Source organism: Enoplosus armatus, chromosome 18 (genome assembly GCF_043641665.1).
Source record: "Enoplosus armatus isolate fEnoArm2 chromosome 18, fEnoArm2.hap1, whole genome shotgun sequence".
Classification (NCBI taxonomy): Eukaryota; Metazoa; Chordata; class Actinopteri; order Centrarchiformes; family Enoplosidae; genus Enoplosus; species Enoplosus armatus.
The window spans coordinates 6,281,638-6,308,267 of NC_092197.1; the positions used below are offsets into that span (position 1 = coordinate 6,281,638).

At 42.7% G+C, this 26,630-nt stretch overlaps 3 protein-coding genes across 4 annotated transcripts; 2 read left to right on the top strand and 1 right to left on the bottom strand.

Annotated features, from left to right (window-relative positions):
• The first annotated feature begins 899 nt into the window (after positions 1-899).
• Positions 900-17,749, top strand: sec16a (SEC16 homolog A, endoplasmic reticulum export factor). Its single transcript, XM_070924697.1, has 31 exons — positions 900-942; positions 2,609-6,011; positions 6,124-6,275; positions 6,501-6,589; positions 6,763-6,886; positions 7,259-7,457; positions 8,420-8,603; positions 8,777-8,919; positions 9,184-9,245; positions 9,384-9,522; positions 9,653-9,895; positions 9,980-10,077; positions 10,196-10,277; positions 10,426-10,543; positions 10,668-10,779; positions 10,896-11,001; positions 11,185-11,325; positions 11,440-11,553; positions 11,872-12,073; positions 12,181-12,641; positions 12,789-12,836; positions 13,300-13,464; positions 13,550-13,633; positions 13,769-13,825; positions 13,973-14,093; positions 14,281-14,418; positions 14,579-14,661; positions 15,107-15,178; positions 15,606-15,665; positions 16,521-16,589; positions 16,688-17,749. The coding sequence occupies exons 2-31, from the start codon at positions 2,682-2,684 to the stop codon at positions 16,760-16,762; spliced, it is 7,071 nt and encodes a 2,356-aa protein (XP_070780798.1). The 5' UTR covers positions 900-942; positions 2,609-2,681; the 3' UTR covers positions 16,763-17,749.
• Positions 17,750-18,524: 775 nt separating this feature from the next.
• Positions 18,525-21,167, bottom strand: LOC139301639 (uncharacterized). Its single transcript, XM_070925079.1, has 6 exons — positions 21,077-21,167; positions 20,843-20,957; positions 20,358-20,470; positions 20,072-20,171; positions 19,732-19,853; positions 18,525-19,552 (listed from the first exon to the last, which is right to left on the bottom strand). Exons 1-6 carry the CDS (start codon positions 21,165-21,167, stop codon positions 19,449-19,451), a joined length of 645 nt encoding a protein of 214 aa, XP_070781180.1. The 3' UTR covers positions 18,525-19,448.
• Positions 21,168-21,768: 601 nt separating this feature from the next.
• rpl28 (ribosomal protein L28) lies at positions 21,769-23,959 on the top strand. Of its 2 annotated transcripts, none has more exons than XM_070924550.1 (5): positions 21,769-21,782; positions 22,298-22,385; positions 22,887-23,010; positions 23,579-23,697; positions 23,820-23,959. In XM_070924550.1, exons 2-5 carry the CDS (start codon positions 22,305-22,307, stop codon positions 23,907-23,909), a joined length of 414 nt encoding a protein of 137 aa, XP_070780651.1. In that variant the 5' UTR covers positions 21,769-21,782; positions 22,298-22,304; the 3' UTR covers positions 23,910-23,959. The 2 variants fall into 2 exon arrangements, with proteins under 2 accessions (XP_070780651.1, XP_070780650.1); XM_070924549.1 differs by lacking the exon at positions 21,769-21,782 and adding an exon at positions 21,787-21,864.
• Positions 23,960-26,630: the final 2,671 nt, after the last annotated feature.

Sequence of the window (26,630 nt, forward strand, 5' to 3'; positions counted from 1 at the left end):
TTTTAATTCACTGCTAGACTAGTTAGTTAGATAGTGGATAATATGTAGATAACATCATAGCGCCCCCAGTGGACAAATGCCATGTCCACATTGCCTGCACTTTGATTTTTGGCTCTCATCTTTGGGACTATAACACATTGAATATATATATATATATATATATATATATATATATATATATATGTACACAGAGTATACATATAAATATTATATGTATAGTTATTTGTTCTTATTATATTAATTGATTATATTAATAGTATTTTATACCTACATATACACTGCTTTGTAACTTGATTTATTTGTTATTTACCTGTGTTTTGAGTGTGTGTTCTGTGTTTATCCCATTGTGATAAGGAAAGTCCTATAATAAAATGATAATAAAAGAAAATAAAAGCTGCCTTAGCATTTCACTGTGGACAACCCTTCAAGCATAGACCAACATCCTTTCGCATGCACCACACATACTATACATGTCCACTCCTGGAGAGTAGCTAAGGTCAAGGACATGGCTTGATGTTTCTACATTTGACTTTTCTTAAACTGCTCTGTAGCTCTCAGTGCCCAATACACCACTTACAAAAGATAATTTATACTGTGTATTTTGGGGGTCACACCCGAGTGTAAACACCTGCTGTCAATATCGTCAATCCCCCTTTACTCATTTGGATTCCAGTTTGCCTGACTAACTGGGACACAACCACTTACTTTATGTGAGATGCTAACAAATGTACTGTAATGACATTAACATAAAACGGCAGGGCAGTCAATTCTTGGATGCGCATAAATTGATTACGATAAATACACAGAGATGACCTTTAACAAGCCCCGCCCTGTGATGACGCAATTGTTGTTTGGCCCGTGACGCTGCTTGTACACGTAGCCTAGTAGGATGTGTTCATTGAAGATGGTGGCGGTGTGTCAGACTCCCTGTCCTGCACATTTGTAAGAATTTATTTATATCTGTACACATTTCCGACATCGGGTAAGAGTAAATATATACCATCGTTAGCAATGTTTTACTCTCAACGTTTTAATCTGACCTCTATAACATGCACGCAACTGTTACCCCTTTAGTTAGCATAGGCTAGTTAGCCAGCAGTGCTAACTAAGCACCAATGCTAACGCTAGCTGACCAGGCAGTGGACCTGTTAATAATGCTCGACGAGTGGCCAGCGACCCTTAACTGCTCGATGTGTGACCCTGTCAGTGTTGAATTTGTACCAAAAGATCATTCGTTTTGATAGTCTTGGAAGTCCTTGCTTCGGACAAAGTCAGGCGACTTTCGGTATCAGTGTTTTGCTGGGTAACTGGCGTTTAGGACATGTAGAGCAATGTAGCGTTACCATTAGCCGTTGAGCCAAGCTCTCTGGACCCTTCCTCGCAGGTAGCTTAATGTGTAACGTTAACTTAATGTCGTGTCAGATCAAAAATAGTTAGCTAACTTACCGATTAGAGTTCAACAAGTGTGGGGTAATGACCAGAAGTCCGTAGTCTTTCTCAATAGGCTAACTTTGTGAGTTAAGTTGTCACGTCGGCGGCGCTAACGTTAGCTTACTGGGTTGCAACGGTTCCTGATGAATTTATAACCCGGGGCGCTTGAAAGATCCGGGATCACGTTGCTCATCTTGCCAAGATTACTAATCTACTTGCTTGATGTTATTGGTCTCCCTTTCTAACATTTGAAATGCTCAGTGTCATTCCGTGTTAGCTCCCCTGAACTTCCCACTGACAGATGCATAAGCTCTTACGATCATATGTTTTGAATTTGTGGCATCTTTGTTAAAATGTCCTGCCAATAACTATCGTTACCAACAAAAGCAGGAAAGCAGCAAAAATGCACAAGTTAGCATCAGGGCTTATTTGACACTTCTTCGTTGACAGTTACATCATTGAGTTCCTGTTTAGAAAAGTTCAATCATAAGATCAGCGTTCCCTTTACCTTAACAGATTAGCTGTCCATCCATACCAAAATAAAATAAATACCTATAATTGCTATGACATTATGCTATCTTGTTAATAGTTTCTAGAAGCCACCAGATTTTAAAATTACCTTCTGGCAAAAGCTGCCTGGGATCCAAAAGCAGGTGCTCTTTTTTTAAGTAGTTAAAAAACTACTTAAGAATTTCTGATTTTCCTCCGCTGATGAAAAAGGACCTTGCTGATAAGCATCTGCACTTGTTTCTGTGATAATAACTTAAGAATGTGATTTTGCAAGCCCCCCCCCAAAAAAAATGGGACATTGCAGTCATTACTGTTTTATAATTTTTTCCCATACAGTATGAAAGAAATGTTTACATCAGTTTATATGATCATATTTCTTTTAATTGTTCGAGTAAGAGAAGCACCAAGCTATAAAAGTAAAACCATTTGACTCAGAGATTGAGTGCTGAAATCAAAGTTGGCATTCATTTCAATCAGTCAATTGTGTTTTACTTGATATAGTATTATATGAATGTTAACCTGATAACCTCTCATGTAGAAATTGCCACGTTGTACCATTGGTTTAAATAGGATCCTAGACTGTTACACAAATAAAGGTGTGGTAGTCCCTCAAAGAAGCATGTGTATCTTTTTGTAAACCACTCCTTCTTTCCTTTTCTTTACCCAGCTCTGCCTGACTTCAATCTCTTCGTGACATCTACTTGAGTGACCTGGTCCTTGGACCTGTTTGCTCTGCAGCCATGCAGCCTCCTCCTCGAACTGGACCTCCAGGAGCCTCTGGCCCTCCTCCTTCTGGGCCCAATATGTTCCGCAGGACCAGGCCTCACAAGCATACAGCAGCAGCTACTGCCACAATGCCACCTGCTACTCAACCCATGACAGACCCTTTCGCTTTTGTTAGAGCTCCTCCCTCTATGGCTGCAGGTGGTCTCGCAACAATACCCAACAGCAACCCTCCACCAATGCAAGCCCCACCTAACACCATGTACTCTCAAGCTGGCTCAGGGCTACCTCCACAACCGCAGACACTTGAGGATGTCCCAGCTGCTCCCCCTGGTCTCCCACCATCCTCTCTGCCAGGGGTGACCCTGTTCAATCCTCACAGTACAGCATCCCCAGCACCCAGTCCTGGGGGATATGCATCCTCCTCACATAGTGAACAGGGCTATTTTAATTCAACAGAACAGACACCATCCATGGCCACAGAGCCACTACCTATGGCCGCAGCCCCACCACAGTGTCAGACACCTTATAACCAGGAATTTCAAGGACAGCCTCCTCCTCAGCCTGTGCCCTTTCTGCCAGTGCCTCCCACCACCTCCTCTTCCCAGTGGGCCCCTGATCACGGAAGTCGACCTCCATCAGTTCAGAACTATTTCCAGCCTACTAGTGACCCTCCACCACAGCCTTTTAATTTACCTCCACAGACCCAGATGTACCCCTCTCACACCCCATCACCCCATCACAACACCCCCACCCCTCCAACACAACCTGGACATTCCCAGATCCAGGCTTCTCTTCCTCCACAGAACCCTGTAAATGCACCTAGTTCTCAATGGCCTGACCCAAATGCACCCCCGCTGCATAATTCCCACTTCCAAACTCAGAGCTACTTCAGTCAGAGCTCGGCCCCCCAGGACTCATGGTTCTACCAACCTCCACAGGACTCAGGCTACCACCAAATGGGGACTGGTCTGGGCCATCCTCAGCCCCGGCCTGACTCTGCTGGATCTCATCATGTGTCCAACACTGGGCCTGGGCCTAGTTCTGCCCCTGCCCCAGTCTCATACTCCCAGGAGTCTGGTACGCTCTCAATGTTCTTCAAAGACAATGATGTGGAAAATGAAGAAACACTGGCTGGAGAGAGAAATAAGGCAGTGAATGGTATTCCTGGATCTTTTCAGCATCACAGCAACCCGCAAGCCCACAGTGGCCATGCAGAAGTTCCTTTGGATTACCAAGGACCTTCTCTGCAAGATCATTCACACCTACCATACATGAATGATGGCAATCATGCATCCCAGAAGCCCCCTGATTCCCAATATGACCATGTGGAAAATTTGGAGTGTGTCCCAAACCAGGAAGTATTACCCAGTGAAACTCATGGCAGCCCTGCTGCTACTGCAGCCCATGGAGTAGACCAGTTTGAAACCGGGCCTAACCTGGAGACTCCGGATTCTATTCCAAGACCAATGAGATCTGCCAGTGTGTCATCCAACTATAGCAATATGAGCCATGGAAGTGGAACAGGCACTCGACGGCATCAGGGAGTAGTAGGTACCTTTATTCAGCAGGAAAGTCCACGTCTCACTGATGAAGCTAACCTGTCTGCTGCCACTGGAGGCTACTTTGAGCAGATTGACACTTCTCCAGCTGGAGATATGGGAGCGCAACAGAGCTCCCTGGAGCAGATGTGGCCTCCCACACCTAGCCCTCCCAAACCAACTGGTATCTTTCAGGCCAGTGCTAACAGCTCTTTTGAACCTGTGCGCTCACATGGGGTTGGGGTGCGTCCTCCTGAAGTTGATAGGGCTAAAATGGTAGCAGAAGGGGGTGCAGATGGCAACCTGGAGCAGCCACCAGATAATATGGAAAATATTTATGGCCCAGGGCACCCCCTACCTGCTGGGCCTGGAGTTGGTGTACCTCATCTGACACACCCGGTGGTTCCTTCTCACTCTCGACCTTCATCCCGTGCTTTTGGGGCCAGTCGGCCCTGTGAGAGCCCTGCCACTACCCTTTGGGCTCAGACTGATCCTGCTAGCTTGGGTGCTAACATCCTCCTAGCCCCTGCTGCCCCAACAGTTCTTGCCCCTTTACGAGAGCCCAGTGCTGATGTCATCCAACCTCCAGAGGATGGCCCACTGGACCTGCAGCCCTCCCAGAGAATCCAGCCAACTTCACAGCAACACTCAGAGAACCTAGAAAACCCACCAAAGGTGAGTGAGGCAGAGCCGACTGACTCTCAAGGCAACCTGGGCTATGCGTCTCTCCTTGTGTCTGACTCTCTTCACCAGCCTGTTTTGATTGCCCCACCAGTGTCCAATTACAGTGTGATTCCTCCCAGTGCGCCTGCTCAAGCAGCCAGTCAAAGTAGCCTTAGGGAAACTACCCCACCTGTGAGATCACTCGCACAGGGGCAAGGTGCCAGTAACTCCCAACCATCTTCAGTAACCTCTAATCAGAATCCACTGTTTGCCCCTGGACCAGTAAGCTTCAGTTCTTCAGTCTCTAACCAGGGCCCGCTCAATCTGACCCGAGACAACACAGAAGCGGCAACATCAGACATCACACCTCCTCCGCAGTCTCAGTCAGTCCGTCCTCCTCTTTCAAGGGGCCAATCATTGGGTGGAGACAGCCACTCTGCTCTCCAAGTTAATCCACAGGCTTCTCTTGTGACTGCTACTGTCTCTAATCATAATCAACCATCAAATTTTGAACTGCTTGATTTTTCTATGCACCAATCACAAGCTCAAAACCAAGCATCTGGCCATCCTCCCTCTCTACACGAGTCCCCACAATCTAGTAATGGATTTTACCTACAGGTCACCAAAGATGCTCAGCAAGGGGTAAGGGTGAAGGGGAATGACCCTGTCCAGACCCAGGCTACTGTATCTACCCAACAGGTACCACCAGAACCCTCCCAAGCAGCTGCAAACACCCAGCCGCCACTAGGTGAACCTCCTAAGAGATCAGATTCTCAGGCTGCACTGCAGGGACAAAATGATGCTCCTCCTGTTCTGGTGAGTGGAGCACAACCCTCCCGTGGCCAGTATCCAAATCCTGCACAGGGTCCTGCTGCAGGAAGTGTTGCTCCTCCTGCTGCATACCCTCCAGGGCCTCGAGGACCAGTACTTCCAGGAGCTTCCCAGCCAGCTCCTGCAGAGCCACCTCGACCACCCTCCTCTGCAGGTAGCCAGCATGGCTACGGCCCGCCTGCTCCGGTGCCAGGGCAGGTGTATGGTGGCTATTATGGTAATTATGGAGAATACCCCGATACCAGAGCGCCTTATCCTCCTGGCCAGTACCCACCTCCACCTGGGGATCCTAGAGCACAGCAATATTATCAAGTATGTGGAAAGTCCTTTTTTGTATGCTAGCTTGTGAATGTATTCATCTGCCACTTTTTTGTAAAGCTGTACATAGCAGAAAAAAGCCCTTATTGATGCTTGTATCTTTCAGGATGGTCAATACAGGAGCAGAGCAGATCCTTGGTATGGCAGATATGAAGGGCAGACCCCAGCTTATCGTGATCCAAACTACCAGTACAGAGAGCCTCAGCCAGACCGACCCAGCTCCAGGAGCAGTCAGTACTCTGACAGGCCCTCATCCAGGTCAGTGAAACTGTTTCTCAGTCTTACAGCATCACCATCTTTTTGTCAAGTCAGCACTATTTTTATTATTTGTTTATGCTGTTCTTTAAATGTCTTATTTAATTAAGAGACTATTGAGAATTAGGGAAAGAATCCCTTACAGTGAGTTTGTTTGGCGTAAATTACTTTCTCTAGTGTGTTTAGATGGTTCTTGTACTTGACCTGTAAATCTCACCTTTTGTTTAGGCAAGGCTATCCTGAAGAGTACCACAGAGCAAACCGAAGTGCCTATAGTGAATATTATGCAGATTACGCCAAGCACTATGATTATGGAGGTATGAGCCACAGAGTTGGAAAATGTCATTACTTACTAGAATGAATCTGAACGCATTTTCCCCTTCTCGTTCTATGAATACGGTGTAAATTAGTTCACAAAACACATTTTCCTGTGTATATAAATGTTTTTTAAATATAAATCTCCTTCTCATTCTTTTTTTTGTGTGGTAAGGATACAACTATGGACAGTATGACCCACGATACAGAGGATACTACGATCAGTCCTACTGGTCTAATTATGATGAGAACTACAGAGGCAGAGAAAACTACTATAATCAACAGATGTATCCTGCCAGGTATGCAGAGAAAACCATTTGCACACTCCAAGTTGTACATGTGAACAAAATTGTTATTACATCGATGCATATTTGGTAATAGATGGAGCTGTGTAAGAAAGTGTTGTAGCTATGTATCTGTGCAGTTATGGTGTATAGTTTCTGTCAATTTATATGTGTGTGATAGAAAACAGATTTAAAACAGAAGTTTAAGGTTCTCTAAATGCAATCTGTCAGATGATAGAAACTTTTAGCCTTGTTAAAATTTTTATTATTATTACTTTTATGACTTTTCATGGACTACATGCTATGTTGCCACAGGTAGTTTTCCCATATTGCTTCATAAGAATTTTGTACCATTTCCTTTACAAACACTGTACACTCTACTCACAGGAAAGAAGGCTATGATGATCAGTGGCGGTACTATCCTGGTTATGATGCCAGTTTTGATGATGATTATCGCCGACGTGGAGAAGCGTATGGCGATGAGTTTGATCGACGCAGCGTCCACAGCGAGCAGTCGGCACACAGTGTACATAGCTCTCACAGCCACCACAGCAGACGAAGCAGCTTCAGCTCACGTTCACAACAGGTAGATATGCAGATTTTTCTTGTATGCATTTGTGTTTATGCCGTGCTCTAAACTGCCGACAGACAAATGATGGTGCACTTTGCACAACTTCCTCCACCCTTCTTTGACACCAACACTCCTGGCTCTCTTTAGCAATACATTCATAAATTCGTAAATTAATAGCATACTTTACATAACTGTTCAACTTGCTTGCGAAGAATCAGAGTGCTGTTCTTGTTGAAACTGTCCCAGTGACTTTTTTTTGCCTCAATGGGTGGGTTGTGGATTTCTCAGAAAAAGATAAAGACGACATTGTATACTCAGCTATGAAACTCACTTTAACTGGCTAAATGTCAATGTTCTGAAGATTATGGTTTTGAAATAGGCTTTATTCAGATTTTAGATATTTGGTACTCATGATGAAATGCTCTTCACAATGAATTGTTTGGTACTGAGAGTATGGACGACATGTTGCCACATTTAGATTTTCTTTTCCAACAGTATTGTATGCTTACTGAGTTGGAGAGTGAGAAGATCAAATTGCTAAATATGAAGCTACAGCCAGCAGCTGGTTAGCTTTGCTTAGCATTAACACTGGAAACAGCGTCAAATATTCATAGACATCAGAGTGACATCGACCTTCTCATCTATCTTTCAGCAAGGAAATGAATAAGTGTATTTTCCTAAATGTGGAACTATTCTTCTGTTATGCTTCACCATCACTTTTTAAGGGTACAGTTCATTGACAATTTTCTAAATGCTTATCAGAGCGGCACATTTACACTATTGTGACTTGCATAAAGTTCTTAGCATTATCCAAATAAAAATGGCTAACTCTCTATAGTACACTCTTGCAACTCGTTTTTAGGTTTATTAATTGTTAGTATTTGCTCTTGAAATGTGTGCAAGTATGTGGCTGTTTGCTTTTATGTTTTATTTGTCTTCCTGACATAATCATCATTGTTTGTCTTCCCACCCTGCAGAGCCAGGTATACAGAAGCCAGCCTGACTTAGTGTCAGCAGTCTATGACACCACAGCATCCACTTTGGCTGTGGACTACTCCTATAGTCAGTACCCGAACCAGACTGATGCTTCCCAGAACTACAGCCAGTACCTCTATCCCTCTGAGTACACCGCAGACAGCACCTGGATCGCCCCTGAACAACGTAAGTACACAATCCACAGTTTGGCATTTAGTGAGTATTAATGCTTTAAAAAGGGCTACAGAATTTACCAGAGTTTAGTCAAATACTAAATAAACCACTAGATATGGGACATTATACCCTGGTTCCTTCTTTTGTCAAGCCCACTCTTAGTCTGACTCATGTTTTCCCTCTAGCTCCTCCTCGTCCTGCAACCCCAGAGAAGTTCACCATACCCCACCGCTGTGCCCGCTTTGGACCTGGTGGTCATCTGGTCCAAGTTCTGCCCAATCTGCCCTCAGCTGGGCAGCCTGCTCTTGTTGATGTCTACAACATGGAGGTACATTTTTAACAGATTGTTTTTCAGCACATTACTGTAGGAACCTTTGGCCCATTGTGTTTATTTCATGAAGAGCTAGCGACAGCAAGAAGGGATTTAAGCATAGGGTGTTAGCCAGAATATGGTAGCTTTCCTTGTACATTTCTTTCTTCTTTTTTTTGAAGGAACTTAAAAGGAGCATATAACTTTCAGTCAAACATTTCTGCATTTACACAATGTTAAGGCTGTATAAAGTAGTATTTTGAACCATGTCTGTATTTGCAGACTATGCTGCAGGATACCCCAGATCAGGCAGAACTACGAGCCTTCCCTGGACCTCTTGTTAAGTAAGTTCACAAAACAAATCCCACAAAAAGACCAGAACCAACAATGCATTAGTCTCTCTCAATACTTTGATATCCGTATGTATAATGTTTTCAGTTGTCACTGCTAACCCGTCTCACATCTTATGTCATGTCCATCAGAGAGGAGACCCATAAGGTGGACGTGATAAAGTTCTCCCAGAACAAATCGCTGGAGTGTTCTCGTGACAACAACCTCTTGGACAGGGACTCTGCCCGCCTGCTCTGGGACTTCATTATGCTGCTCTGTAGACAGAACGGGGTAAGCCTGTGCAAACATAACTGGGAATTTATCAGGCATAGAATTGAAAGCAGAAATGTGACTTTGTATATTTGCCTGAAACTTTTAGCCCTGCCTGAGACTTTCTCACAGTTGTACTCTGTTTTTTAAGACTGTGGTCGGCACGGACATCGCTGACCTCTTGCTGAAGGAGCATCGCTCTGTCTGGCTACCGGGCAAAAGTCCTAATGAAGCCAACTTGATTGATTTTAACAATGAACCGCTGGCACGAGCTGAGGAAGAGCCGGGAGCCGGACCACTATCCCTCCTATCTGACACCTTCATGACTGTCCCAGAGAACGTTGGCAAGGAAACAGAGCGCTTCAGGGAGCTGCTACTGTTTGGCCGCAAGAAGGTAAAGAAATACCCTCTATAACTGTATTATAGTAATTTAGCTAGTATCTTGTGAAATCTGAAATTCACTTTGTCTGTGGAATAGGACGCGCTAGAAGCAGCTATGAAGGGAGGTCTCTGGGGCCACGCCCTGCTGTTGGCCAGTAAGATGGACAACAGGACTCATGCAAGAGTCATGACAAGGTAAAGTACCAGTGACATAAAAGGCTGTGACTCATAAACTTTGTTGCACTTTTATTCTTTGACCATTTTTACAGATTTATGGATATAGATATTTTATTTGTCTGTCTTTCTTGTTTAGGTTTGCCAACAGTTTGCCTATCAATGACCCTCTCCAGACAGTGTACCAGCTGATGTCAGGGAGGATGCCTGCATCAGCCACTGTAAGTATCGCTTTGGCCTTCTCTCTTTAACCCCTCGCCTTTTTTTCACAATTATTCTGAAGAAGTTGTATAAGCAGTGCTTGTCAGGTATGCAATCCTGTATGTCTCTATTGCCACTTTACTTGAGATATTTTTTGTATTCATGTAGTGCTGCGGAGAGGAGAAGTGGGGTGACTGGCGCCCTCACCTGGCCATGGTGCTGTCTAACCTCACTCAGACCCTGGACCTGGACACTCGTACAATCACCACCATGGGCGACACTCTCGGTAGGATAGCATCAAGAGGGCAGTCTCTCTCTCTAGGCACTGAACTAAAAAGGGTTTTCATGTCTTCACCACAACAAACACATTACGTTTATATTCTGTCTGCACTCATTTTGTGTTGTGGCAGCTTCCAAGGGGCTGATTGATGCTGCACACTTCTGCTACTTGATGGCCCAAGTTGGTCTGGGAGTTTTCACGAAGAAGAGCACCAAGATGGTTCTGGTTGGCTCCAACCACAGGTTAGAGACAGAGGCAGACACACACAGACACAGCTGTAAGATACCTTTTTAGACCACAATACAGTTTGCACATAATACCCCACACATATAACCTTGTCTTTGTCTTTTCACGTCAGTTTGCCCTTTTACCAATTTGCGTCCAATGAAGCAATCCAGAGGACTGAGGCCTATGAGTATGCTCAATCTCTGGGCTCCCAGCCGTGCTCACTACCTAATTTCCAGGTAGATTTTTTGATATTTACAGACAAATTGATAAACCAACAAACACACGGTTTGTCTCTTATAGAGGTGTTGATTGTACTGACTATAAAAGTGTTTGCATTGCCTTACCTGTGTAGCACATGATTTTGAAATTATACTACTGAGGAATAACACTGTTGTCTACTCTTAATTGTCTCTTATTAGGTGTTCAAGTTGATCTATGCATGCCGGTTGGCTGAAGCAGGCCTGAGTGCTCAGGCCTTCCACTACTGTGAAGTTATTTCGAGGGCAGTTCTCACACAGCCTTCCTACTACTCTCCTGTTTTCATAAGCCAAATCATACAGGTATGCACTCTCCTTCTTGTCTTTCCTGCTGTACCTCCTCTATTCAGATATGTATAGATGTGTGCCAGTTTTAGCATTCAAACAAATGTAATTTTATATTTTTTTTGTTGACAGATGTCAGAAAAGCTGCGATTCTTTGACCCACAACTGAAGGAGAAGCCAGAGCAGGAGTTATTCAATGAGCCCGAATGGCTGATCCACCTCAGACAATTGGATGGACAGATCAGGGTGAGAAGGAGGAAAAGTTTTGTGGTTGTTTTTAGTTGTATGTGCTTTTTTTGATATTCAAAATAAAGCATTTTGTGTTAGTAGTATTTTTTGAGTATAGGCATTTCCCATGTGCTTCTTGGACTTAATTTTAACTATAGTTGGAGATGTAGGCCAAGAATGAATCTGTTTTCAATAATGGTCGTATTTGAAAATTCAGACATTTTATTTGATGCGGGCATTGGGGAATTTTAACTTACATTTATGGTATTTGAATTATTTTCTGTAATTTGTTCCCATGTAACAAATGTTTGATGCTTGTCTTTTTTTTTTTTTTAGACGGGGGTGATTACATACAGTGAAGACAGAACAACTCCTACACAATTCGACTGCAACAGCCCCAGCTCTGACTTGGACCAGCCCAGTCCACCTGAACCTTACAGCATGCCTGTGGAGTTGGATGGCCCCACCCCTGACAACCCACTAATGAGCTCATTACTGCCTGGGCCTCCACCGCAGGGAGTACAGCTGATGCCTCCAGGTGTGTGTGTGTTTGAAATGTTGCTCTTGTGGTCCCCGTTTAAACCTCTCCTTACTATGAGCGAGATTCAAAATGCATCAGATCTCATCTCTTCTACTTTCTCTCAGCTCCCACCTCCATCCTCCAAGACGGGATGGCCCCTCCTCAGCCTTTACCCTCCAATGATGTGCCCCAGTTCTACCCAGTACCCCCCAGTGGACCACCAGGCCAGATCCCCATCTCAGGCTACCCTCCACAGGATCCTGGCTTCGCCCCTCCTCCCTTCCAGCCTCAACCTGAGCAGTCAGAAATGTATCCAGGAGCCCATCAGCAGCCGTGTCCCCCACCTCTTCAAGTGGGCCAAACGTCACCACACATGCCCCCTCAGGTGCCACATTCACCTGTACGGATGAACCACCCGCCACCCCAGATGCCTCAGCACATGCCCCCTTCTCCTGGGCATATGCCACCCGTACAGCAGATGTCCCAGGCCCCACCAGAGATGCACGTTTCTCAACCAATATCATCCTCCCCACCCAGAAGCTCCTTCACACCGCAGATGGACTTCTACGACCGCATGGCCCACATGGTCAGTATCTGGCTATTTGAATATCTACAAAAAAGGTCCTTTCTTTGAGCAACCTCATAATTCTCTGTCCATTAGAAGTGTACGCGCTTTTGTGTTGCGTACATTTTATACAAAATGCTAACTACGTTCTCTTTTCTGGGTCTGCAGGGTCCTGGGAGGAGATTAAGTTCTACTTCACAATCTTCAATGCATATGGTGCGTTTGTGGGTCATGGATAAACTACTAAAATACTTGATGCCTGAGAGTTCTTCTGTTTAATCTGTCCAGGTCTTGTTGTCTTTGCACTTGTTTGCACTGATATGGAGCGGGTTGTTTTTGCTCATGTGCTCAGTATATAGAGTTGTACAGCTAATCATACGTGGTGTTTTAGCTTGGCTTTAGTTTTCTTCTCGACAATTGTTAATTGTTAAAAGTGTACTTAACATTGTCGGGCTCACAGGCTCAAAAAAAAATCAAAAATCAGAATCGATGCAGAGAGAGCTCACCTTTTTTATTCTTCCTTGTCAAACCTTGAAGAGTAGATTTTTTTATTGTCATTTGGGCATGTGGAGATTTATCTGTAGTTTTTATGTTTTATTTGTATAAACATAAAATAGATACGTATGCACAAAACCAGCAGATCAACAAATTATTCTGAGCTGTATTTTGTGGTCTACAGGCTTCAGGACGTCGCTCTCGCACCACCTCTGAATCTTCCACTCACTCTGGCGGAAGAGAGCGGAGCAACTCGGCAGTCAAGCAGGCCTCTCCACCTCCCCCTTCAATTCCCGAACAGCCTCGTAAAGAAGAGGCCAAGAAAGTCAAGAAAGACTCCCCGAAAAAGGTTCATATTAACACATAAGCATTCAGATCTTCAATCGGTGCTCCTGCAGCATTCACAAGTGATCAGTGCAATTTCTTTTACACAGGGTGGTGGTGGTGGTGGCTGGCTAAACTGGCTCTATAGGAAGGGGAAGAATGAGGCTCACTTGCCTGATGACAAAAACAAATCTGTAAGTTATAGGTGTTTTTATGTGCAGGTCTTATTTTAGCATTCACAGTTTTACTTTTTTACACAGGGTTTTTCATGTACTTCTTCTACATGTGACCAGTACTGATAAGAGTGCTTTGTTCTTTGTTCATGTCAGATTGTGTGGGATGAAAAGAAGCAGAAATGGGTCGACTTGAACGAGCCTGAAGAGGAGGTCAGTAATGTTGTAAAATTAACAGAAGACAAGACGAAATTATATTTTTTAAGCAGACTGGCTTTTGTTGTCTAAACTGAGCAACTGAAACTGAAAGCTTTATAGATCGACCAGTTCTGATGGTATGGTTTTTGTATAATCTGCCAGAGTAAGCCCCCTCCACCACCTCCCTCTGGCTTCCCCATGATGCCTCAGGTGCCTGGTCTTGGAGGGCCTGCCGCACCCCCGAGTGGTGGTCCGTCGGTCAACATGTTCTCCAGGAAGGCAGGTGAGATGAGCGTTATACGCTGTGGCTTCACAAACATCATGCTGGACTTTGCATGATATTTTTGACAGTTGAATGACAAATTGTGGAAAAAGCAATGAGGGAGACACCACATATTCATATTCTGTACTGTTAGCGTTCACACGTGTGTTCTGTTTCTTGCCACTCAGATGTGTTTCTGTCTTCTCAGGCACGAGGAGCAGATATGTGGATGTTCTGAACCCCAGTAGAACTGCTAAACCAGGCGGATCAGGCCCTGCTCCGGCAGACATCTTTGCTCCTTTGGCTCCAATGGCCATGCCCGCTAACCTATTTGTGCCTAGTTCAGGTGCGTGTAATGTGTTAAAACGAATTCCGTTAAATGATGATTGTAAAATAAGCAAGGTACCCCTGGTTGTAGATGTTTTTTTTGTTTTATTTCAGAAGGAGGAGCCACTTAACAATAAAGGATTAAAATAATTAAATATTTTTCTGTATCCCTGGTATAGCTCCTGACGATCAACAACCTCTAGAGGGCAGTGAAGGAGGAAATCTAGAGCAGAATTCACCAAACACCAGCGCTGCTCCACAGGTATCTGTTTGTCTTTATTAGTGAACAGAGTGAGTTTATGTTTAAAATAAAAATTAAAAAAACTTTTCAAAAATACATTGCAGATTTAGATATGTATCAGCATTTTGACCTAATTTTCATCACCCTTCACGTGGGCTTTGTTACCTTTGGACAGAGCCTGGTTAGCTGTTTTAAGTCTAAGTCTAACTCTAAGCTAAGTTAGCCAGCTGATGGCACTATCTTCATATTTTCCATGCAGACATGAGAATGGTATCGATCTTCTCCTCTAATTCTCGGCAAGAAAGCAAATAAGTGTAGAGCCTTTTATAACATGTAAACATGAAAGGTGATGTTTGTTGCAGGACATGGCAGATTAGAGGTAATTTTAGCCAGTCAACATGAAATACAAACCTGAAGCTCTAATCATCCAGATTCCCCTCTGTTGCACTTTAATTAACCTGTTTAGATGTTCAACCCAACGTTGTTACCGCCTGCCCCAGAAGGTCCTCCCGTGCCTGATGGCTCACAGTCCGGAGAGGTAAGACAAATTGTTCCTGTCAACTGCTACTGTAGCATAGTACCATCATGCCACCACTGATCCATGATGCTCGACACCCTAACAGCCAGTGCGTGCCGTTTGCTTATTTGTATGAATGTAAGTTAATGGAAGAGGGCGTATGAAAGAACATGAGAATGCATGCATGTCAACTTAAAATCTTTGCCCATAATCATGCTAAATGCGCAGCCTTTAAAGTGTAAAATCTCTGTTCCATTTGCTGTTATAGTCTAATTCTTTCCATGTTTTTTCAAGAATCATAATTTTCTAACGCTGATTTATTCATGTTCATTCTGAACTGGCGGATAGTGGAAACGGATCTAATCCAATGCATGGGAGATTATTAATATGGGTTTTGTGGTTTGTGTTTTTGTTGTCTACTGTTTTATTTCCCTCCTGCTGTCTTTAGCTCTCACGTTCTAGCTCAATGAGTTCTTTATCACGCGAAGTGAGTCAGCATTTAAACCAGGTACCTCTAGCTGGGCCTCAAATGGTCCAATCTCACCCCTGCCTGCCACCCACCTAGCTCACCACATCACTAGTAGCACGCTTCACCATTTGCACCTGAAGCTTCACCGCCCAGCCAACCCTTGTCTGCTCACCTGCCTGCTGTCTCCAGCATTACTAACTTTACTTTGTATCTTTTATGAGCAACCAAACCCGGCAAATGGTCAACAAATTAAAACTAATCTGAGATGCAGTGACTACAATGAAGTTCCTTATTTTTTTAGCCATGCTAGTGGCGCAACTCTGTGCATGGTAATGTCTGTTTGTCATTCCACCACTTTGGTCCAGACTGAAATATCTCAACAACTATCGGAAGAATTGACATTAAATTTTCTTCAGACATTCGTGGTCACCAGACAATTGTCATTGTGAGCATGCAGATGTTAGCATTTAGCTCAAAGCACCTCCATGACTATTTACAGCCCCACAGAGCCACTAGCTTGGCTGTAAACTTTATATTACAGTAGTGAACCATTTGAAAGTTGCAGGGTTTGAGCCATAGATCAGAGTGAAGCATGCTGGAGACTGTTGCAGGACGATTCCCTTGCTTGTTGTCATGGAAACATACAGCTTCAATAACTTGTCATAAAGCTTGCATGGTTACTAAAATAAGTGAAACAGTGGTTTGTAATGCTGCCTCACTGTGGATCTGAATCCTCTTTGCCATCACTTTTCCACTTTTCCTTGGCTTCTGTTTTATAATGTTGTCAAACCATTGTGTGGCATTGAAAGTGCATCGTCCTCTCCGTCTCTGCCCAAAGAAGTAATGGGATAGCAACGCTGCACTCACTGTAGTAACTCTGTTTGCCCTTTGCAGAGTAATCCTGCCCAGGGACCTGCACCCGCTGGGGGCGTCACCTTTTATAACCCTGCACAGTTTGCACAGGTGAGGATTTAAGAAAGTTGATTAAATACTTTTGCATTTGTCTTCTTTTTCACTTCATAATGCTGTTTCCTTGCTGTTGTTTTTACCTTTTTTCCCAGACAAGTGCACCATCAGGAGGTGGACACCGCTCTGGTCGTTTGGGTGGTCAGCGCCAGTACCCAGTGTTGAAGTAAACATCATCTTGCAGAGAGATTGTGACAGACTGTGAGACTTGTTGGATAGAATGAAATCCTACCTGGAAGCAAATGAAGCACATGGACTTACTGCTCTCTGTCTAAAGGACCTTTTCTTTTTGCCCGCACCTAAGAAGAGCATAATCACAGTCTCCATCCTGTCGGTCTTTGTCCAACAGCTTAACCACTCTTTCATCTTTTTCTTTGGTTCAGTAATTATCACTGGTGTATTTTTAACAGGCACGGTGTTTCCTTGAAGGGCTTTCTCCTGCATCCAAACAGTTGTACAATGGGTTTTAACACACACGTAAAGGCTCATCTGTGGATGCATTCATACACAAACTGTATGTTCGTGAAGGCATAATTTAGTGTACAATAAATATGTTGCTCCTCTAACATGTCCAGCTTCCCCCCTCAAATATAACACTGTTAACACATTGATCATCCCAAGTCCTGTTTTAGGTTCCCCTTTGTGTCTAAAGCCCAAATGTCCATGTTTGATTGATTGTATGTGTGATGGATAGAAGAAAGTGACAGGTTTTTTTTAATTTCATATTGTGGACTATATGTGCATTTGCAGCTCTTCAGTGTTCCTCTGTCAACTGGAGATAGCATTTTGTGTGAGAATGAATTGTGTCAATAGTGCATTGTCTGCTGTGTTGTTTGCTTTTTCTCAGTCGCCCTCCAGTACAGGACGGATGTTGGATGACACAGGAAAGAGACTCGTACCTGAGAGTTGGAGAAAGTCTGCATTGTTAGGATGCTGCTCGTTTCAGATATTTATTTAAATGTCCTCCCTGCCCATCAGCAGCAGTTGACTTTAAAGATGCTTCAGGGTCTTTCGTCCAAGTTAGGCTTCAGTTTCTCCGCCGAGAAATTTGACAATATCACTGAAACGAGGGGTGGTCTTCAGAACAGCAGGAATTGGGATTAAAACTGCATTTTAAATGTCGCTAAAAATAAATCTATCCAAATATTTGTATATCAGATTGATTGTATTTATGAGCTGTAGGCATAAAGGTGTGTGTGTGTGTGTGTGTGTGTGCGCGTGTGTGTGTGGAGAGCAACTAATTTTTTCTGATTAGCTTTGAAGAAATGCATTTATGATTCACCAGAGATGACGTGGATTCGTATTCTTATCATTTCTATTGGCCACATATGCATACAAATAAATCTTTATCTAAATTGTGAAATGAGAGCAAATTGTACTCCTTGTCATTTTAACTTACTGATGTGATTTTTAATTTATCATTGGTCACCCCAAATGTTTCAGATTCACTTGTTTTGTAGACATCAGGTTATGATTTTAAAAGAACCCCTTTTGTTTCAGAGAAGCATTTGTTTTCCCCAAATGTTTTAGAATTCCTCATGTAAAATTCTTGACATAAAACCATAAAAAAGGTGGAAATGGTAATAAAGTTATTTTTTGCGCTCTGTAGCACTTTGAAAGATACGTCTATTGGTTTCATTCATTACGGAATTTTGTGTTTTAAAATAAAAGAATATAATTACATTAAATACTATAAATGTGTTAAATTTTAAACACTTTAAAAGACTCTATCAGACTGCTCAATTCAACACACTTTCTATGTTTTGCTGCTACAGCCTTACTTGGTCTGGTATGACCAGTATCTTATGGTGGCTAATGTTGAGTGTTAACTTGAGGCAGATGATTGAGTTTTGAAAAGAAATAATTGCTCCCCTTTTCCTTGTCTGCAGAATAACACTCAATCACACACTTTTAAGAATGTCTGTATTTACAACCATATGCCCACAAACGCAGCATGTCTCTATACAAGATGGTGGTTCCCATACCACTTTTCATCTTCTGTCTTCTACCTTCCTCACCTTTCCTCTCTGTTATCTTTTCTTCATTTTGTTCATCTGTATTCCTTCCTCTCCTGGTCCATCTAGTCTTTTTCTGCTCTTTTTCTCCCATCTACATTTCTGTCTGCCGAAAACCACATAGGGTGTCCAATAAAGAAACAGTATTATCAGGTGGAGGGCAATGAATCCAATAGTTGTTGAGATATTTCAATCTGGACCAAAGACATTGGTGGCCAAAAATATGGTTCCTTAGTTTATGTATAATCTGCTGCATTTTCAGTAAGCAAAGACATTTCACCAATTTACAGTCACATCATTATGAGTACAGTACGAAAACAAAACCTAATAAATTGTCATAGCATCGCTTTTGGCAACACTTAGATAAGCACTTCTTTTATAGCCTTACAAGTAAATTTTGTCTTACAGCCCGCTGTAAACATTTTCATCAAGCAACAATGATTCTGATGTTGTGGAAGTTTGGCTCCCAGGTGGAGCAATACTGATGGATAAACATTTTTCATTAGACATTGGCACTTAAGTTCAGTTCATTTATCTGAGAAAGATAACCACGCACTAGCAAAATGAGCACCCGTATTAGAAAGGGGCATTATCAATTTCAGCTAAGAAGAGGCTGACTAGACTCTTCAGTTATTTACAGTCTGTCCAGTCAACCTTAGACAGTCCACTCAACAATCAGTATAAAGCAAAGATAGCTGGTTATGGTCATGATTTCCTGGAGTGATGGCAGCCCTTCCCAGCATTATATTATCTGAGTTCATCAAAGTCATTAATTTATTCATGTGTTATTCTGTGTATAAAATGTTGTCCTCTTCTGTTCAAGTAAAGAGAGAGTTCATTCCTAAGTGTCCAGTGCTGCTTGTGCTTTCTGAACTGCACCCTCCAGCTTTGTGTGGTCACTGAGCAGCTGTTGGAGAGCAGCTGGGTCCATCTCCAGTAGCATACCTACACAAATAGATGTATAAGGATAAAAACAACATATCATTAGCATTATGCTTATAGACTTTAAAGTCTTTATCCACACCTTACAAGGCCTATACAATAAGAAAAACTTCCAAAGATATCACATTTAGGAAGATGAATGACATTTACAGGGAATGCCATTGCAGAGAGTATCAGGTCACCTGTAATATCATTTGCATGAAGTGGATCCAGCTCCTCCACCAGCGAGAAGATCTTCTCTCCCAGCCTCTCTGTGTCGTCAGCATCCGATGAGTCACTAATGTCTGTCTCCTCCACGTTCTGCCTGAAGAGAAGCAGCATGAATATTGTTTCAAACAAGTGGTTTAACCTTTGTGTAATTTATGAATTAAATAAATTGGTCATTTTTTAATCTTTTAATTGAAAGTGGCCTGTAAGGGCTAGAAATGTATGAAGAAGCACTTTGAAATGGAAAATGGATGAGAATGTGTGCCCTTGTATGCAAATGTGGGTATATTCTACAAACAGTAATGAGTCACATACTCTTTAAGTGTCTCCAGCGCGATGTTCACCTGCTCTTCCAGCAGTTTTGGATCTGAAAGAAGGTTTAAAACTGCCTCTTTGTGCTGCTCCAGAAGCATTCCTGTTGAAGAATGGCGAGTCGTATTTTAATGCATTACACACTAAAACAGCTATGCTAGCAGCGCTGCGAGGCTGTACTTGAATGTCTGTACAAAGATTTCCTGGCAATCCATTCAATAGTTGTTGAGATAATTCAATTCAAGTTATTAGGTGTTTGTTGTTTGTTGTCACAGGACTGGTGGCTTACCTGTGATTTTCTGTGAGTGGCCGGTGTTGTAAACATCCACCAGCTCAAACAGCTGCTCCCCCAGAGAGTCAGAGGACACAGACACATCATCCTCGTCCTTACATGTTACCTTGCTGCAAAGAGGTACAATGACATGAGAATACAGAATTCAAAAAGGTTTTTGACACATTTTAAAGAATCTGACAAACAGCATACACATCTATTAACTAACTTGCTCCCAAAATAATCCACTGGCTTAAACTTGCCTGTTTAGATGTTGCCTCAATGGGCAAAGCTACACACATGAAGACATTTCCTCAGACTGTTTAATGGTATAATAGTCTCTGTTACATTAAATATGCCTTTCTGCACCTAAATACTACCTCACTCCTCTGCTGGGAATGCATCTGGCTCTGGCTGAGAACCTACATACTGTCTAAGACCAGCCTGTTCAGGATGATGGAAGGAGGAGGTCATGTCTGGCAGCCCCCTACCCATTACTGTACCTGGGCTCCTGTGCCAGCTGCAGAGCTCTGAGGGCTTTCTCTACAGCTGTGGTCAACGTGGCCTCGTCCTGCAGCATCTGATTCAGGACAGGACCTGGCAGCTCCAGCAACATACCTGGAACACGCAGGCAGACATGGGAACTTTGGTTATATGTTATATTTTTTAATATAAGAGAATAAAAACATGTTAAACAATGTCACAAAACAAACAACGTGCCATGTAGGTCACCTCACCTGTGAGTTTTCCAGCATTTTCTTTGTGTTTGGAACAAATCAGCGTGTACAGTTTCTCACCAAGTGTCTCCAGATCTTCTTCTGCATCCATGTTTGACTTCCTACATTAAGACACCGCTTGCAGATGCCATGTTACACCACACTATAACTTTGTCATGAGCAGTTTTACAGAGGACTTTGACCTCCGACAACTTTTTGGTTTACAGCTTCCAATCACATCAAAATTCAGACAACAACCACAAATATCTGCGCCCAAAAATGCAGATTTTCACTACAATGGTGTCTTATTTACTTTGTGCTTGTCCTCCACATGCGCTCGTGTTGTAATCTAAATTGGAACCGCCGTGTTTAATGTTATAACAGCTGACATTTGGAAACAGATTTTTTGACGGCTATCTGTAAACACAGGGCGCGCATTAATGACGTAAGGCTTTCACAGAGAGCGATGAGGACGTGTTCCTCCGCTGGGCTGGCGGATAACTAGTACTCCATAAAATTACAGTCAAAATATGATATAACGTCCTAATACTATTAGGACACAACTACTGTAAGGATAATAAAAAAAAGTGTACACATTTTAAATGTGATAAAATGTCGGTTCGATCGTAAATGTTTTATAAAAAGTAGCTGTTGGTGCGCAATGATCTGTTACAGAGGTTCCGTAAAGCGGCTTCCGCCCTCTCCGGTCCTTTTCCTCCGCTAAAAGGTAACGTGGTCGCCTCGGCTGCTATTAGCCGGTTACTAAAGTATATTTGTTGCGCCTCTCTACTGGTACTTAGTCCCAGAAAGTAAGACATTATTGTTGTGTTGATTGTTGTGTACATCCCAGGTGGTAGGAATTGTCCCTGTATTGTGTAGAAATGTAAATGTACATTTGTGAGCACGTCGCCCAGGTTAGGCCTCGTCGTGCTCCATTAGTCCCTTGCGCTGAGCTGTGGAGCTAACTTTAGCAAACTGTGTGCTTCAATGCAACAACAGCGCGGTGTTTTATAGATATGAGTCCAAACATAAAATACACTCTATATGTTGTGTTACACTTAAACGCTGGCTCATAATTGCCCCACGTGAAACCTAGTGAACACGTTAAGCTGACGTTAGTTGCGAGGAAAATGGTAGCAAACAAGTGACGCCTGTCAGTTGTAAGCAGTGGCTGTACGTCTAACCGCTATTGAAAGTTGCTTTCAGCTGGCCTTGTAAGTTATTTCAGTAACTTTTGTCCAGGTTCATCATGTCGGCCCATTTGCAGTGGATGGTCATCAGGAACTGCTCCAGCTTCCTCATCAAGAGGAACGGACAGACCTACAGCACTGTGAGTACACTACTTGTCTCTGCTCAGACCACCTGACTGAAAAGCCTGACCAGACCTGTGTCCCAACTTAACATTACATATGAACTTTGACCCAGGATCGAGTATGTGGTGTGAGGAAAAGTGACAAACTACGTCTGGAAAAATACTAAAAGCCAGTTTTTAGTGTGCTGTTGATGCACAGTGTAGTGTGGGCCAACAGTGCAATACACAAAGGTTTAAAACATTAAGTACCTGTCAAATCTGTGGGAAAACATTTAGTTTTCTTTGAACTTAAATTGCCAGTGACATTCAAAAGCCACAATTTGATTGATTGACGTACCATGGCATATATGCTTTATTTTCCTACGTTGTACTTTGACACTGCATTGTAGCAAGTGCTCTGTATGGACCTTGTAGTTAACAGGATATGACGGGACTGGTGTTGACGGTGAAATAGTCAGTTTTTGAAGTTATCACCAACTAAAATAACTTAAATGTGAATTAAATGCATTTATGTGACAGGAGCCCAACAACCTGAAGGCCAGGAACTCTTTCCGCTTCAATGGTTTGGTGCACAAGAAGACTGTAGGTGTGCAGCCAGCGGCTGATGGCAAGGGAGTTGTCGTTGTGCTGAAGAAGCGTGCAGGTAAATATGCAACACTGTTTCCATCTTTGGGCATCTGACAAGTGATTTATTGCATGGAAAAAAAACTGGTTTTACCCTCACCCTCGAGGTCTTTTAATAATTTGGATGAAAACACTACATTGTGCGACCCACTGTTTTCATACATCAATGGTATTTTTAGGGGACAGCAGCTACTTTTTTGTGATGTTTTGATGCTTCCTTGAATCAAGTGTGCTTCTAATTGATTCAAAGTAGAGGTGCTTATACCCTGAATTGCAGAAAGTCAAGAAGTCAAATTGACAGTTTTAGGAGGTTGCAGTCATTAGCGGGAAAAGGATGGCTGTTCAATAGATTTATCTCTGCACTCACTGTGGATTCATGGAATAAGCTAACATGCACTGAATTGTAAGGACAAGAAACAAGGTGCATGTGGGTTTTGGTGCAGAGCACCGCACTTAACAGAAAGATGTAGAGCAGGTTTACGTAACCTCAGACTTTTTGCAGTTTCTGGTTATTTGTTGTTTCTGGATGGTTACAGATCATCACGATCATTACATTGGAATGTCTATTTTGTTTTCTTGTCGCACAGGCCAGCACAAACCTGCTGGCTCTTACGAGAAGATCACCATCAACAAGAACTCCCGCGCCACCCTCAACAGCCTGAGGCACATCATTCGCAAGAACAAGTACAGGAAGGACCTGCGCATGGTGAGCAAAACAGCAAAACCACATTTAGTTTCCACATTGGTTTGTATGATGGTTCTTTTTTATTTGTAGTTTGTATTTCAAAGCTGTCAAGAACATACATTTAATCAAATTTGTTTCCCCAGGCTGCCCTGCGTCGTGCCAGTGCCATTCTGAAGAGCCAGAAGCCCGTTGTGGTCAAAAAGAAGCGCACCAGGGCTGCCAAGACAGCATAAACTGATGCTCATGATAAATATAAATAAACGCTTCTTGTTTGGAAAACAAAGTGTTCTGAGTCTTAATTTGCAACAGGATCCTGATGACATCTGTGGTTTCTGATGTGCAGGATTTTGCAGATATCTGACAACACATTTGTTATGGTAATGAATGAAGTTATTTGTTATTGCATGATTGTAATAGTTTTAATAATTTTTGGGATCGCGTAAATGAGCAAAACGTCCTGGTAAGATCTGCCACAATCAGATCAATGAATAATTACATCAGGGTTAAAAAAAATAGAGATGCAGAATTCATACATTTTGTGGTCCAGTTGAAGGAATTATGCATTGAAAGGAACCTGAAGGTTTTTTTTCCCTCCAGCTTGATTGAGTTTTTGCATGCTAGACAATTTAATTGTACAGGTCCTGGATATACATGACAAAACACATTTGAACGGACAGTAAATGCCTGATAAGCAGGCTTCACGTAAAACGCATTTTAGTAGTATAAATATTAGTAATAATTTTGTTGTCTTGCTTTGTAGGTGTGCCTTTTCCTGAGCATTAAACATCCCAAAACCTGATGCAAGTAGTTTGGCTGTTAAAATAGGTCAGTAAGTGGGCACTTAGTTTTACTGACCTATTTCAAAAGAAGTTTGTTGCACCCTCTGCTAACAGACCAACCTCTACAGGCTGTTAGTTGAAATCTACAAAATCATTCAGGGACTACAGTTGCAGCAATGCTTTGTTTAGTCAAAACTCCTACAGGATTTTAAACTATTTATACATAGACTGTCTGGAAACGCCTGGTCCCAGTCCGTCCTCTTGACCTCGCTGCCCTGATGTCCCAGTGATGATGTGCATGCTGCAGAACACAGGACAGAAATGAGCTGCAACTAATTAAACACCAGGAGGATGTCCATCTGTTTTCATTTGAAGTAGATTATATTGAAGCAAACAGGGCCTCTGTTGGTTTGGTCACTGTGACAACTGATGTGGAAACATTGGATAGATTTTAAAGCAGCCCACTGGCAACTTTCCACCCATGGCTTTGGAAAGTTGTTTTCACCGCCCCTTGAGTTTAAGCTGATAAAGAATACTGCACCAATCATTTCTGCAGTGAAGCGCATCTCTTCCGCACGGGATTCGGACGTACCTTCCGGAGCCATTGTTGTCTGTGAAGATGTGATAGAGGCTGTGTGCTGTGGTCGCTATGAGGGGACTGAGGCCTGTGCTTTTCTTCATTCCCCTGGCTCTGCTGGTCCTGCAGAGCCGGAGCTTTGAACTACAGGATACAATTCATGCACTGATAGAGGAGAATATCCACCTTCATGATCAGCTGGAGAACCTCACGCAAGCCCTCAGGGAACTCAAACGAATGCTCTGGCATCACTCAAATGGTACTGAGTCCTCTTGTCATTTATATATAAAGTATGAATACAGATATGGGTAAAAACAACATGTAAAAGCTTTAAGCATGTGCTCTTGCTATTTAATAGGAAGATAGTTAGTGGAAAGTTATTTAGGGGTGCAACATAGAACCCAGTTAGAAACATTGTTTTCTTCAATATTCACCATATTCATTAAATGAAACATTCATCTTAATCTAAGAATATGCGGTTCAGCATAATGATTCAAAGAGCAGTTATTGGTTCAATGACTGACAGTGAACTTGTATAATATTATTAACACAAAATACGTTTTTCAGATAGAGTTTTTATCCTTTATATTTCTTTTTATTCTAATTTCTATTATTTTATATAACAGTATGCTACTCTGCATTTTACTACATATATTGCTTGTCTACATGCAAAGAAAACCTTGTAATTGAACTGAAAAACAATACATTATTTAGTATAATTTCCTGAGTCCACAGAATATAATTTCGAGACACAGGATGTAAAATATGTGTCCTCTAGCGCATTGTGGGACCAACTATTGAAATGCATAGTAGTTTTACGAAACGTTACATCCCAAGGTCAAAACAGCTGTCTGCTCTTTCCTTTCTCTCATTTCCTGTTTGTGTCTGTTGTCTCTTAATCTTAATCTGACCTCACTTACAGGACTATTTATTCATGGTTTTTGTCATTTACTTTTCATGCATTAGTTTCAAGTGCAGATATTGCAATAAGCTTGCATATATACATCTTGACAAAGCCATTCTGTGTGTTTAATACAGACCCGAACCATCATGAGCACCACGGACATCAGGACGAGGATGTCCAGCATCTGTGGGACGAGTGGTCAGAACACGGTTTGTATCATGACTAAAACATTTCAGAGAATTCAGAGAGGTCAGGTGGCAGATATGGAAAAATGATTCACTGCATTGAGCGTGCACGTTGTGGCAGGGCCCATACCATTAGTTGGCATTGATTTCGTGGCCATGGAAGCTGCAGTTTGGCTTGTGGGTCATGTAATGAAATGTTTCGTAAATGAACACTGACACAAATGAGCCTTCTAGCAGCACGATATTTGTTGCACACAAATAATATTTTAAAGGTGCTAAATACACCCTGCGTTAGATGATGTGACAGTATTTCTCCCTTCCTGGCAGGCATCAGTGCAGAAACCCATCTCATGTTGGAACATGCCTTTTGTGGCTCAGCTGCTCCCCTCCATGAAGAAACAACCCTCCTGCTGCTGGCACTACCCTGTCTCACCCTGCTGCTGCTGCTGAGCTACATGTAGGCTACATTAGCCTGGCGTCCACTGAGGAGCTACAGTGAGCATTAGCTC